This window comes from Pyrus communis, chromosome 6 (assembly GCF_041283825.1).
Source record: "Pyrus communis isolate YQ-2024b chromosome 6, ASM4128382v1, whole genome shotgun sequence".
Classification (NCBI taxonomy): domain Eukaryota; kingdom Viridiplantae; phylum Streptophyta; class Magnoliopsida; order Rosales; family Rosaceae; genus Pyrus; species Pyrus communis.
This window is the reverse complement of record NC_142570.1, coordinates 9,377,035-9,391,602: the sequence shown is the minus strand read 5'-3', so window position 1 is coordinate 9,391,602 and position 14,568 is coordinate 9,377,035. Positions and strand designations below refer to the sequence as shown.

The 14,568-nt window shown below is 39.0% G+C and overlaps 1 protein-coding gene across 1 annotated transcript; it reads left to right on the top strand.

The window, feature by feature from the left end:
• Positions 1 to 4,405: 4,405 nt before the first annotated feature.
• On the top strand, positions 4,406 to 5,151 carry LOC148696252 (uncharacterized). Its single transcript, XM_088695156.1, has 2 exons — positions 4,406 to 4,484; positions 4,570 to 5,151. The coding sequence occupies exons 1-2, from the start codon at positions 4,431 to 4,433 to the stop codon at positions 5,047 to 5,049; spliced, it is 534 nt and encodes a 177-aa protein (XP_088551282.1). The 5' UTR covers positions 4,406 to 4,430; the 3' UTR covers positions 5,050 to 5,151.
• Positions 5,152 to 14,568: the final 9,417 nt, after the last annotated feature.

Sequence of the window (14,568 nt, the reverse complement as noted above, 5' to 3'; positions counted from 1 at the left end):
CGCAAAGTCCCTTTTTATTAATTTTTTTGTTTTTTTGCCCTTTTCCTTTTCTTTTAGGGTTCTTGCATTGCCTTTTTCTTTTGAGGTATCCACTTGTGTAAATATTTTAAATTGACGATCAAATCAGTTCATTATATTCATATAGGGTTAAAGAGTGTAGCTGTAAAAAATCATCAAAATTGGAGTTAAAATAACCGTTAAATCGTGATTTTTCGTTTATAACCGTCGAAAAGTTTTGTCCCATTATTTGATCTCTACAAGTTTTTTTTTTTTTGCGATTTTTGGCGTATGCGATCTCAAAGCATATACAAATAAGTTTGACGGTTGGATCGTTGAAACTAGTTTTGTACAATGCGTATCCCGTCAAAACATTAGATTCACTAACACTTGGAGTATATTTATGCTTTCATCAAGTATAACATAAGATTTTGTGGTATCCACTTGTGTAAATATTTGAAATCGACGATCAAATGAGTTTCTTGCATTCATACAAGATCAAGGAGTGTAGTTGTAAAAAATCATCAAAATCGGAGTTAATATAACCGTTAAATCGTGATTTTTCGTTTATAGCCGTCGAAAAGGTTTGTCCCGTTGTTTGATCTTTGCACGTTTGTTTTTTACAATTTTTGGCGTATGCGATCTCAAAGCATATACGAACAAGTTTGATGGCGTATGCGATCTTGTTTTGTTTCTTGTTTTAGGTGCTAGTTTATGACTCGGAGTTCTCATCCGATTCGTGAACATATCCTGGAGTAAAAATAAAAAAAATAAAACAAAACATGTTCATAAAAAATAAAACAAAATAAAAAATAAAACAATACACTGAATAAAACAAAACATGTTCATAAAAAAAAAAAAAATAAAAAAATAAAAAAAACATGGCAGAATGATGGTGCCTTCACAAAGGTTGTTTACGTGAAGCCCCACTACGTGGCAAAACTCTAGAAGCGGAAGGCATCAGAGCAGGAGGCATCGGAGCGGGAGACATCGAAGATAGAGCATTCGAGGCCTCAATACTGGGTGGAATGCTAGATGACCCAGGAAAAAGGTGCCTCTGGAGATAAGCCGCAAGTCTTTGACGATCACTTTGAATTCGACCTTCAGATTCTTGCAGCTCATCAAGCTTCCTCTTCATACCTGTCGAATAGTTATTTGCAAGCACATGCAAACTTCTATTCTCGTACTTAAGCTGTTTGATCTCTTGCTTAAGATTTTCCACCTCTGCCATCAATGATTCCACTTGACGGGATCGAGCAAGCAGGCGTTGGCCCATGTTGGACACAGAGCCCGCACACTGAACACTGAGAGCGAGGGACTCTTGAACGGCCAACTCATCGGACCGTCCTGAAAGCAGCCTACTATCTTTGGGAGTAAGGAGGTTCCTAGCTACTATCGTAGCTGTTGTTGCATCCGTCATCACGGAGTCTTCACCTGTAAGAGGGCCATTAGAAGATAAGAAATACTGGCACCATACATTACCTTGACGCGGCGCAACCGGATCACTGCTGAGACTCAAATCTAAGCAAATGTTAGATGGGTTAGCCATTTTCAAAGATGTTAAAAGAGAAGGGTTGGATGGAGTAAAATCTCAAAGGGCTGGAGACGATTTTCACGGATGGGCAATCTTCAAAGTGTGCATGTTAGAGGTGATCGATCACCTCTATAAAGACTTTGCGACACAACCACCGGATTTTCCTGCGTAAATTTCGTCAACACTCTTCAGACACAATCTCGGCTTTTCATATCTCTGACAAAGTTGAAGACGCGTGGAGGTTTGAAATGAGAGTAGTGAGAGATGTCTCTCATTTTTCTAGAGAGAACAAAGGGCTTCGGGGTTTACAACAAATAATATTATTATCCTTCTGCACAGGGGATGGGAATGGACAGAAGAGAGCCGTTTGGCTCTGGGCTCGAGAAATCAAAGAGGCGTTTGTTCAGAAATCGAAGGGCCGCTTATTCAAAGATCGAAGAGTCATCACTATTTGAAGTTCAGAAATCGAAGAGGCGTTGTTCAGAACTTTTGTCGACAAGGGTAAAAGAACAGTACCACCACTTGCTATTGAGAAATCCCTATATATGTCGACCTTCATCTTTTATGGCAAGGCAGACCTGAAGAAAATGCCCAACTCTTCCTCACCTTTGAGGACGCACTCCCAGCAAAGCCTTTCGAAATACTCAATTTTTTCTTCTTCCCCAAAGAAGATATCAGATGCCTGGAGTACAGATGACCCAGGAGGAAACGGTAGATTGAAGCATGTGGAGACAAGCACAACAAATACATGTGCTGATTCATTCACCGCTTCTTAAAAAACAAAGGTATCTCATATCATCAAGGTCAAAAGCAAAAGTATCTCATATCATACTCTTTCCCTGTCTTTTTCTTTGTCCTTGTTCTTACTCGCATGGCAAAGTGAAAGAAGCAATCAGCCGGCACTTGGAGTCAGTCTTCCGATCTGGGTCCGACTGCCTAGAATCTATTCCCTGGTTGCTTACCTAGCGTTGCTCTCGAGTAGTCATCTTCAACGGTTGATACACTTCCAGAGAAGGGACCACTTCTGCAAAGGGGAGCAAGTAAGGCAAGTGAAAATGATACATTGTAGCATGTGGAGACAAGCAACAACTGCATATGCTGAGCTATCCTCTAACCATCTTCAATACGAATTGGAAAGATTGAACAAAGAAACAGATAAAAGGAGGAAGCTCAGACCTTCGGGGGAGACCAAAAGAATCCTGCTGCCCAGTTCAAGAGTAGCACAAAGGAAAACCAACGAGTGGAGGAGACCAAAAGAATCTTCCAGCCCAGTTCAAGAGTAGCCTGTGGAAAATCAACGATTGGAGGAAACCAAAAGAATCTTCCAGCCCAGTTCACGAGTAAGCCTGTGGAATCACCAAGATCAAGCCTCAATGCAATCACCAAGGAGAAGATGGAATTGAATAATATATGTAAAAAAAATTATTATGGGTTTTTTTTAGAATAATATATTATTGCGGGGTTTATGTGAAATAAAAATTGAACTTGAAAGGAGTAAATTCACATTTTTGGTAATTTTTTTAATACTTAAAAAAAAAATAAAAAAACCTTGCGCGACGCTTTAATCGTCGCGCAAAACCACTTTGCGTGACGTTGAATTGTATACCTACGTCACGCGAATTGATAAATTTGATAGGCGCTTTTTTTATCAGGGTCCCTTTTTTTAACGCCTGGCGTTCGTTGGTGAGTTTTTCTACTTCCTATTACTTCCTATTACAATTATTAAAGTTAATTCAATTAACTAAAGTTGATTCAATTAACTAAAGTTTTTCTACAAATGTTGTCCCGAAGGTTGGACATAATCATTACTTCCTTATACAATTATTAAAGTTAATCCAATTAACTAAAGTTGATTTGAATGTGATGATGATGGAGATATTTGCATAGGTGATAGAATCTTGCTGACAACTTTCGATATTCAAATGGAATTTGCGTAGGAAGGGGACGGGTGACACTCTTCTTCTGCTTCTCTCAGGTTGAAGAAGATTTCTCAAGCAGTCCTTCAACATGGAACAATGTGTTTGTACGCTTCTGATTAAACACAAAAAGGAGTCCTTCAACATGGAACATGAAGATGTAATTGAAGTTTCTACAGAAGTTACTAAATACTTGATTAACAATGACAATGATGTATCCCTTCACATTGCAAAGCTCATCTTCTCCGTTAGCAATTCTGGACAATTTGAGGTAACATCATCAATTCATTTTATCAATTTTTTTTGTTTGAGCGATTAATTATCGCATAAACCCAATTAAATTTCAATACAAAACTTGAATTTTGTTTTAATTTTAATAGTTGTAGTAGTATATACCATTGATTTAACTTTGTACAGCAATTCTTCCCTTCTGGTTCTGCAAAATGATTGTGTGAGCCCTTAACAACTGTAACAGGACATGAAGCATTTGTCACCACATGGATGATTGTGTGAGCCCTTCTTCCCTTTTTCCCTTTTTCTTTCCCTCTTTCCTCCTTAATCTAATAGACCACTTAATATAATTAATAGACCACTTGATTTTCCCTCTTTCTTTCCCTCTTTCCCTCCCGTATAAACCTCTTTCCTTCTTCCCTTTTTCCCTTTTTCTTTCCCTCTTTCCCTCTTTCCCATATATTGAATCCGAATTTGATTTTTAAGACTCATCTTTCTCCCTCTCGTTCGCAAGGCAGTGACGCCAAACTCGAAGCCGACGCAAATTAAGTGTATAGATAGCTCGGGAGTCAAAGACACTTCTCCACCATTCTGGTTCGAAGCCATTTTCATATAGGCTTCAGACATGACGTCAGGTAAAAGTATATTAATTTAGAAATTTTATACAATTTATTTATTATTATTGATTAATAAAATTTTCTTAATGTTTTTTTTTCTTTCTTCAGGAGGGTTCTAAGTTCCCAGAGATCGACATGTTCGAGGACGTTTACGTTCGACCTGGAGATGAGACCGCTGGGCAGCTTCATGTAAGTATATGTAATTGTTATTATTCTTATATGTATGAATCTTTCAAATATTATTTATATATATGTTTTTTCTTTATTATTACAGGCTCTTATGGTGGAAAAGAGCACTACTGCTCTCCAAGAAGCAACATCGCAACTTCCCCCGGAGACCCCAATTGAGGACGTCACAGTACCTGATGATGCAGGTTTTCAGATTTTGACTGATGTCCTAGATCAGAACTTCGGTCGTCGTCACGGCAAGGTTGTTCGGTGCATGGGGAAAGCACGACTTCGTGAGACTGGTGCCTCTTCTTCCAGATCAAACACCACAGAGGTCGATTCATTGAAGGAGGAAGTGATAACCCTAAAGGGTCAGCTTGAGGTCCAGGGCGAGCAGATGAGGGCCCAGGGTGAGCAGATGAAGGAGCAGATAAGGGCCCAGGGCGAGCAGCTGCATACTTATGACGGACAGATGAGAGATCTTATACGAGCCATACAGATGACCGGCCTCCAAATCTCACTACCAATACCTGATCTTGCTACACCTTCAACCTCCGAGGCACTTCACCCTGCCGATACCCAGTAGCCACTTCACCTAGAAGATTACTTGTAGTTTTTTCTTTTTTATTTGGACATCTTGTATGTACATTTTCATATATTGTATAATTAAATACTTTTCTTTGGTTAATTAATTATTATTTAGAATTTAATTACAATATTATTAAAAATTAAGAAAGTAATATTTTTTACCAAAACCAAATTTCCACTTTGCGCGACATACAATACGTCGTGCAAAGCATGTTCCCAAGCTGCGCAAAGTATCTTTGCGTGACGTAGACTGCGTCGCGCAAAGTATCTTTGCGCAACTTGGGAACATGCGTTGCGCAAAGACACTTTGAGCGACTATAGTCTACGTCGCGCAAGGATCTTGAGTGACGTAGGTTGGGTCGCGCAAAATACATCGCGCAAGATCTTGGGTGACGTAGGTTGAGTCGCGCAAAATACGTCGCGCAAAGACACTTTGCGCGACGAAGCCTTTACATGCGTCGTGCAAAGAAACTTGCGCGACGAATGTTGAGTCGCGCAAAATACGTCGCGCAAAGTGTCTTTGCGCGACGATGGGGTTACTTGCGTCGCGCAAAACCTTCTGTCACTGCCTTGCCGCGACGGTTTGTGCGCGACGTTTTTTGACTTTGCGCGACGAAGGACCTGCGTTGCGCAAAGTGTTTTTTGCACTAGTGAAATCATGTTATTAAAAAATTGATCAGCAATATAGATTTTATGTTTATGTTCATACTTCTTTCTCTTACACCAAAAATGACAATATCCAAATGAACAAGAAGTTTTCTCACCAAATAGAGTTGCTCTTAACTAGATTTTCTATCTTCCTTCGAAGTGTTTGTCATGTATTTTTGTTACTTTTGAGTTTTATTTTTTAATTTTAAACAGGTACAATTTGTTTAACTTAGTCACCGAGGTACATATCATTCAATCTTTCATAGTTTTAGTTCGAATTGCATTTAATTTTTATGATTTCAAAACCTCTCGCAGCATAATGGAAGAAGAACAATCTTTGCAACTTATTTCTCCAGAACTCATGATTCAAGACCAAAATGTTAGAAATGCTGCTTCTGTCCTACCTTAATTATTTTGTTTTATGTTACTGCAGATTACTTCATGCCATCAAATGTCAAGTATACATTTTCCCATAAATGAATTATTTGATTGCTTGCAGTTATTTCTTAATGGAAAGTGCAAATATATATAATTGGCACCAAGCAACCTGGAATTTGCCAAGAGCAACGCTGTAGAGGATGATGATAGAAAACAACAGTTGGAAGGAGGTCTGAGGAGAGAATGCTTTGTTTTTTATGTTAACACGAATGCTTCAAGCTTCATATAAAAAAAAGGGTTCATTACACTAACACCCTTAAGGTTTATCTTGTTTTCATAAAAACCTCTCATGTTTGAAATATTACACTAACACCGTCTGAAATTTTAATTCACTTTTTGTCTTTTTTGTCAAACAATAGATTTGGTAAATTAGATGTTAGATTAAAGAGTCAACGTGATTCGAACCCACGTCGTGGTGTAAGGACGACATTCACCTTCATCACTGTGGTAATTTCACATAACCCCTTCAAGGCTGAATACGGAAAAAAGGAATAGTGGCCATTGCAATTTTGAGAGCAGCAGAGAGAAGAGGAACCGCACCACCAAGAAGCAAAACCTACCACTACTGCTCATCTCCCACTCCAGGAATCCCTTCATCCCGGTTCTGTCACCATTTACGAAATAAAAACACAACCTCAGTCAGTACCATCTCTCTCTCTCTCTCTCTCTCTCTCTCTCTCTCTCTCTCTCTCTCTCTCTCTCTCTTTTTATATACACACACATAACCAATGACACTTATGGAAAGATAATTGTCAGTAATCCTTCAAATTTTGTCTATTTGTATTTATTTATATCAATGGCCGATATGAATTGGTCTGTCGGATCCGAACACATGTCCGAAGAGGATCCGAGTCCATAATGGGGTGATAGGTGAAGGGAGGTGAAGACTGAGGTGGACGCGAGAGAGGTTTTTTTTATGTTTTTCTTGATCCAAAAATTTGTTTTTATTATATTTATTTTTAAAAGACATTTTAAAGTAATTAATATTGAGGGTAAATTGGTATGTAAGAAAATATTTTAAGACGATATCAGCCCTAAAGTGGTTATGTGAAAGTGAATTAGAATCTCAAAGGGTGTTAGTATAATATTTCAAATATGAGAGATTTTTGTGAAAACACAATAAATCTCATGACGTCTCACTAGGGCTGGGTTCGGTTTTTTTCGGTTCGGTTTTTTCTCAAAACCGAAACCGAACCGAAATTTCGGTTCGGTTCGGTTCGGTTCAAATTTTTTTCGGTTTTTTTCGGTTCGGTTTTTTTTCGGTTCGGTTTTTTTCGGTTCGGTTTTCGGTTTTTTTCGGTTTTTTTTTTTTTTTTTTTTTTTTTTTTTTTTTTTTTCCCTCCCTCCAAAATTATTTAAAAAAAAAAAAGGAAATATGAAAGTTCACATTCATATTAATAGGCCAGGCGGAATGAAAAATAAGGAGGAGGAGGGTTAGGGTTACACTTAAGGGTTTTGTTAAAAAGATTAAAAAATTAAAAAAAATCTCACAAATCCTGGAGGCATGAGGGTTCGAACCCATGCCTCCATGCTTGTAAAGTTTCACTGAAACCAACATGGCAACAGGTTCTGTTTTGTTATGATTGTATGACTAAACTATTTATAAATATTCAAAAAAATTATATATATATATATTTCGGTTCGGTTCGGTTCGGTTCGGTTTCCGAGCCTCAAAAACCGAAACCGAACCGGTCAGATTCGGTTCGGTTCGGTTTGACAATTTCGGTTCGGTTTTTTTTTCGGTTCGGTTTTTTTCGGTCTCGGTCCGGTTCGGTTTTCGGTTTTTTTCGGTTTTCGGTTTTTTGAACCCACCCCTACGTCTCACTGTAATTAACCCACTAAAAAAATTGGCTTCAAGTTAGCCCACCCTATTTTCAATTCATGGGTCCGCCTCTAATTTGGGGAGTTAATTAATAGCTAATTTGATATTGTTATACTTAATAATAATAATTAAAAAAAAAAAAAAGAGGTTGAACTGTTACTTAGTTCTTAAGTTATTACTTAAGTGAAAATTAGGTCATAAACTTCTTTTTTTTCCTTAAAAAATTAGCCCTTAAACTAATAAAATGCCAATTACATCCTTATTAAATTTGAAGCTATTCTATTTAATTTTTCGTCAATATTAAGGGCATATAGGCAAGAAAATGACGACAGTACCCTCTAAAACGTGTCATGAAATTCAAGTTGATGAAAAATTTGATAAAATAGCTTTGAAAATAATATTAGGGAAAAACTTAGCAGTTTTTAAAGAATTTAGGGACTTAATTACCAAAAAAAAAATTTAGGGAACTAATTTTTTTCTTAGGTGATAATTTAGAAACTAAATTAGTAGTTCACTCTTGAAATTTAGAAACTAAATCAGTAGTTCACTCTTGAAAAAATATACTTTATTTCGTTGTGTTGTGAAAATAATCAACTAATAAATAAAACAGTTAAATATTTGATAAATTGCTTCTAAATGATGCTCTCTCTCTCTCTCTCTTTATAATCCACCTTGCAAATAGACTTGATGTAATATTTACTTATTTAGTACAACGAAGATGAATTCTTCTTTAATTAAGTGGTCAAAAAATGAGAAATATTCCAACTTGTTGCAGTCATATTTAGAATAGGAATGTGATTGTGTAAATCCTAGTGTATCTAGGGATATCTTGGAATATTCCCTTTAGTAGTTATTATTCTATTAGAGTTGTAATCCTATTAGGAGAAGGATTTAACCTATCCTACTACTATAAATAAAGGCACAATGGGGTGATACAACACACACCTCACAATTAAATCTCTCTCTTCTCTCTCTCTTGCCGTCGGCCTCTCTCCCTTTCTAGTCCTAAATACAGTTAAGTCAAAAAAGCCTACAACATGTTATCAACACGCTCTTACTAGAAGCTAAGGAATTGAAGGATCGTAGGAGGAGGTTTTCTTCTACAAAATTCAAAGGCTTTTATTTGTTTTCTTCCAATCGGATATGCTTAAAATAAAGTTAGATATTTGAAACGTTCAAGAAGCATGAAAACATTCCCCATGATGTATAAACCCCCTATATTTATATTTTCCTTCTGATACACACACGCGCTTCATGATGTAGAAAAAAAAATTTCTAGGAATTTAATGCGGCATGGCCGCAACTCGCCGCCACTGGTACCACCATCGAGCATCGCACTGGCCCGCAACCTAGCCACGTCGAGCACGCCACTAGAATGACGTCATTGTGACGTCCGGACTATGGCAACAACCTTTTAGGCTTTGCTGCGCCTAAACGAACACCAGGCTTCAGCCTGGTAAGGGTTACCATGGGCTTGCAACCCCTCTAAGCCCAAAACCAGCAACTTTTGAGTTACTGGGCTTTGTCCTAAGTCCCTAGCCCAAACCTGCACCAAGCCCGTAGCTTGCTAGGTCCACCCCGTACCCCAGGCTCGCCTGCAGCAAGCCGGTATTGCTTGCTGGGCTTTGCCACCCCTTGGCCCATTTGCTCGCAGCTTTTTCTGCCAGGCTTGACCTGCCCCAATCCAAAAACCCGAAACCCAGTCTCGGCTGGGCTTCCCTACATCAACCTGCAAGCCAGCTTTGTGCTGGGCTTGTTCTGTGCCTTGTTTTTTGCCCAAACCAGCAGTTTTTGCTGCTGGGCTTACCCAAACTACACAACCTAGAAGCCTATAGCCCTTCCCGAGGCCCAATAACTTGTAGCCGAGCTGCAGGGCCTATCCTCGGGTCGTTACTAGCCCACTTTTAGCTATGCCACGTTATTTTTTCGACCCAATGCCAATTTTTGGCATCCCCGCATTATAAATCATGCCCAAATATTTTTTTTTTTTTGGGTACTTTGGTTTACACTAATTAATTCTAATTTAATTATCACTTGGTTTATCACCAACCGAAGCTAATATGAACCGTCTGTCATTATTTTGCTTCCACGATCGACCCCATTTGGTTCCGATCTATTGAATTAATTAAAGTGATTTGCAATCCATTAATCTGATAATTGATCCAAAATTATTGGCCTAAAGATCACTTTTGGATATTAACGATTCAATATCCTTTTGTAGTCTCGAAGCTCTCACACTTCTCTAAGAAACTCAAATCCACTACACTTATCAACGTATTGTATTCTGTGTTCTTACATGAACCTTTCCTTTATGAACTAATCATTCATAAAACTAAATTGAACCTGTAGTTTCATATTTAGTGCCTTTGAAACCTAAAGTTTTCATTAAGAACTTACCATATGAAATATGTAGCTTTCATGTTTAAATTAAACCAATACATGTCCATAGAACTTGAATGTTCTACGATGTATGTTTATGGATTACCATATGACTAACCACGTTTTATTGTACCCTCCGTTTTAGGGACATGTCGAACTTGAACAAGCTCGAATTCACCGCTGTACAAGTATCTGGAAGAAACTACCTAAAGTGGGTTTAAGACGTGAAGCTCTCTTTTATTGCAAAGGGTATTAGAGCCAGCATTGAGGTACTTATCGATGCCACCCCCGTAGATAAAGCTCAGAAAGCCACTGCAATGATCTTTATTCAAAGACAAATCCACGATGCACTGCAGACCGAGTACATCACTGAAGAGGACCTACACACCCTCTGACTTACTCTGGCCGATCGTTTCGATCACCAAAAAAACAATTACTTGCCTGAAGCAAAACACGATTGGCAACATTTACGCTTCCAAGACTTTAAGTCTGTGAATGAATACAACCTTGAAGTTTGTAGAATCCGATCACTCCTTATGTTCTGTAAAATGGACTTAACAAATGCAGATTTCCTGGAGAAGATCTATTCGACCTTCCATGCTACAAATATTGTCCTCGAACGCTGCGCCTGAAGTACATACAACCAATTCTAGCAGCCACAAACGACAAAAACATCGTCTTAGCCATGGTAATGGGTGGGAAGCCCACCCACGGGCCCAAGGCCAACAGAATCCAAGGCAGGAAATTTGACCCAGAAGCGCCAACCCCTTGCACCTAAGGTCTCAAACTTCAAGAACAAAGGATTAGCTACCGTTCAATCGGCTTCTACTGAAATGGACATGTGTTACCGCTGTGGATCAAAGAATCATTGGTCACACATATGCAGAGCTACCCCCGAGGCCATTGCCAAGTATCATTCCAGTCATGAGTGTAACTTTGCCAATGTAGAACATCCCGAAAATGCTACTACATCCATGGAGATATCAGATTTTTCAGGAGGCATCAGCTCTTATGGACGAATAAGTTTTATTCTTCTAGACATGTTTTTAGGGTGTTTTGACCCCTAGTGGCCGAACCCCCCTATTTTTTAGGTTTATGGGTTTAATTTTTGGATAATTTTTCTAAGTCTTTGGAATAATTTGTTTGGTTTTTGTTTATTTTGAATTATGGATATTATTTCTGAATTGATTAATTGAATGAATGAAATTATATTTATGCATGTGACCAATTCAATTAATTTATTTCTAGGTATGACTAGTGATGAAGTTAGTTGTTTGGCTGATAGTGCTACTACGCATACCATATTACGTAAGCGACACTATTTTTACTAACTTCGTACCTAAGAAAGCACCTCTAACAACCCTCTCAGGCTCATCCAACCTGAGTGAAGGATATAGAAAGGCCCGTATAATGTTGTCTAATGGTACTGTCTTAACCATTAAAGATGCCCTCTATTCTCCACGTTCTGGAAGAACGTTGCTGAGTTTTAGAAACATTCGAGATAATCAATATCATGTTGAAACCATTGAAGAGAATGGTTCTGAATTTCTTTGTATCATTTCTTACGAGTATAGCTAGAAACGTATTCACGAGAAGCTGGAACGTCTTTTGAGTGGGTTGTACATCACAACCATTCGTGGCATAGAGACCCACCATGTGGCCAGCCCTGAGCCCGGGTTCCAGAGCACTTTCCTACTTTGGTATAAATGTATGGGACATCCCGAAAGTGACATAATGCGTTGTATCCTCAAATCATCACATGGGCATCATTTACCTCCCTACATTGGATTCCTGCCATTCAAAGCTTGTTCTTTGGGGAAGTTGAATACTCAACCCTCAATCACAAAGATTATTCACAACCCCCCTGAGTTTCTTCAGAGGATTCAAGGGGATATTTGTGGACTTATCCAACCAACATGCGGACCATTTAGATACCTTATGGTGTTGGTTAATGCATCGATACGTTGGTCATATATCTGCTTATTGTCCACACGCAATGCTACATTGGCGAAACTCCTAACGCAAATTATTAAGCTTAGGGCCCACCACCCTGATTATTCGATCAAGCCGATTCGACAGTACAACGCTAGAGAGTTTACGTCATAGACTTTTGACGACTATTGCATGTCAGTTGGGATTGAAGTCAAACATCATGTACCCCATGTTCACACCCAAAACATCATGGTAGAAGCTTTCATAAGGTGCCTTCAATTAATAGCTCGAACCTTGGTTATGCGAACCAACCTGTCGGTATCTGTATAGGGCTATGCAATATTGCACGCAGCTATGTTGTTCCGCCTAAGGCCCATCGTTACCCAACCTCATTCATCATTACATTTGGTTACTGGATACGAGCCTGACGCCTCGCATTTCGTGTGTTTGGGTGCACAGTCTATGTGCCAATAGCGCCGCCACTACGTACCAAAATGGGTCACCATAGAAGAATGGGAATCTGTGTCGGTTATGATTCGCCATCAATTATTCACTATTTAGAGCCCTTGACAGGAGATCTCTTTACTGCACATTTTGCGGATTGTCACTTTGAAGAGACAGTTTTCCGTCATTAGGGGGAGATAAGCATGCTAACATTCTTGTAGAATGTCGCGAATTGTCGTGGTATGCTCCCACTATGTCTCTTTTAGATCCCCGTACTATTTGGTCTGAAACTGAAGTTCGATGTATTCTAAATCTTCAAAGCATTGCTCAAAGCATGTTGGATACTTTTACTAATCTAGCAAAGGTGACAAGATCACATATACCCGCTGTAAACGCACCTGCAAGGATAGACGTACCTAGAGTACACTATATTACCGCCTGGGAAGGCCGAACCGTCCCCGAGGGTGGGGTGGCCACACCTTTCACATGGCTGGTACATTGGCGGCTAGCCAATCATCTGTTTCTACCCTGAAGCGTGGCAGACCCCCTGGTTCAAATGATTCATAACCCGGGAAGAGGAAAACGGCACAAACTAGTGACCCTAGTTTGAATTCGACCATCACTCACACATTTGTTTCAACGTATGAGGTTATTATAGATTACGGTGATGTCTTAGATGAGACAACCCGACCTTCCTAGAATAGCTAGATTTCAGTCCATTACGCAGTATTGGATGAGGTTTGGAATCAGAATGAGATGATCGTCGACGATGCATTTGCGTACACAGTAGCTACTGACATCATGTTTAGCAATGATATTGAACCACGTTCTGTTGATGAATGTCAATGTAGAACAAATTAGTCAAACTGGAAACAAGCAATCCAGCTCGAACTTGATTCATTTGCGAAACGTAAGGTGTTTGGGCCTGTAGCTTCTACTCCACCACATGTGAAGCCCGTGAGCTACAAGTGGGTTTTCGTGAGGAAGCGTAATGAGAAAAATGAAATAATGTGATACAAAGCACGCCTAGTAGTGCAAGGCTTCTCTTAACACCCTAGGATTGATTACGAGGAGACATATTCCCCCGTAATGGAAGTTATAACGTTCCAATACTTTATGAGTTTGGTAGTTTTCGAAAAACTAAATATACAGCTTGTAGACGTAGTAACCACATATCTCTATGGGGATCTAGATACATAAATCTAGGTGAAAATTCCAGAAGGACTTTCATTAACTAGTTCAAATATTTCTAGACCACAGAACATTCTTTCTATTAGAATGATGATATCACTCTACGGATTGAAAACAATTTGGGCGGATATGGTATAACCGTCTGATGAATATTTGACAAGTCAGGGTTATGTGAACAATGAACTATGCCCATGCGTGTTCATAAAGAAGTTACATTCCGGATTTACGATCATTGCAGTTTATGTCGACAACATGAACCTTATCAGAACTCCCGCAGAGTTTGAGGAAATCGCCATTCACTTAAAATCGAAATTTGAGATAAAAGATCTTTGGGAAAACTCAATATTGTCTCGGCCTAAAGATCGAAGATTGTTCGGATGGAATCCTAGTACATCAATCAAACTACACCCAAAAGGTGTTGCGATGTTTTAATGAAGACAAAGTGAAGCCTTCGATTACTCCAATGGTCGTTCATACTCTAGATGCTAAATGAGATCCTTTCCGTCCCAAGGAAGATGAGGAAAAGATTTTGGGGCCTAAAATTCCATACCTAAGTGCAATTAGTGCTTTCTTGTACTTGGCTCAATGCACTATACCTGACATCTCCTTTGCTGTCAATCTTTTGGCTAAATACAGTAATGCGCCTACACGCAGACATTGGAA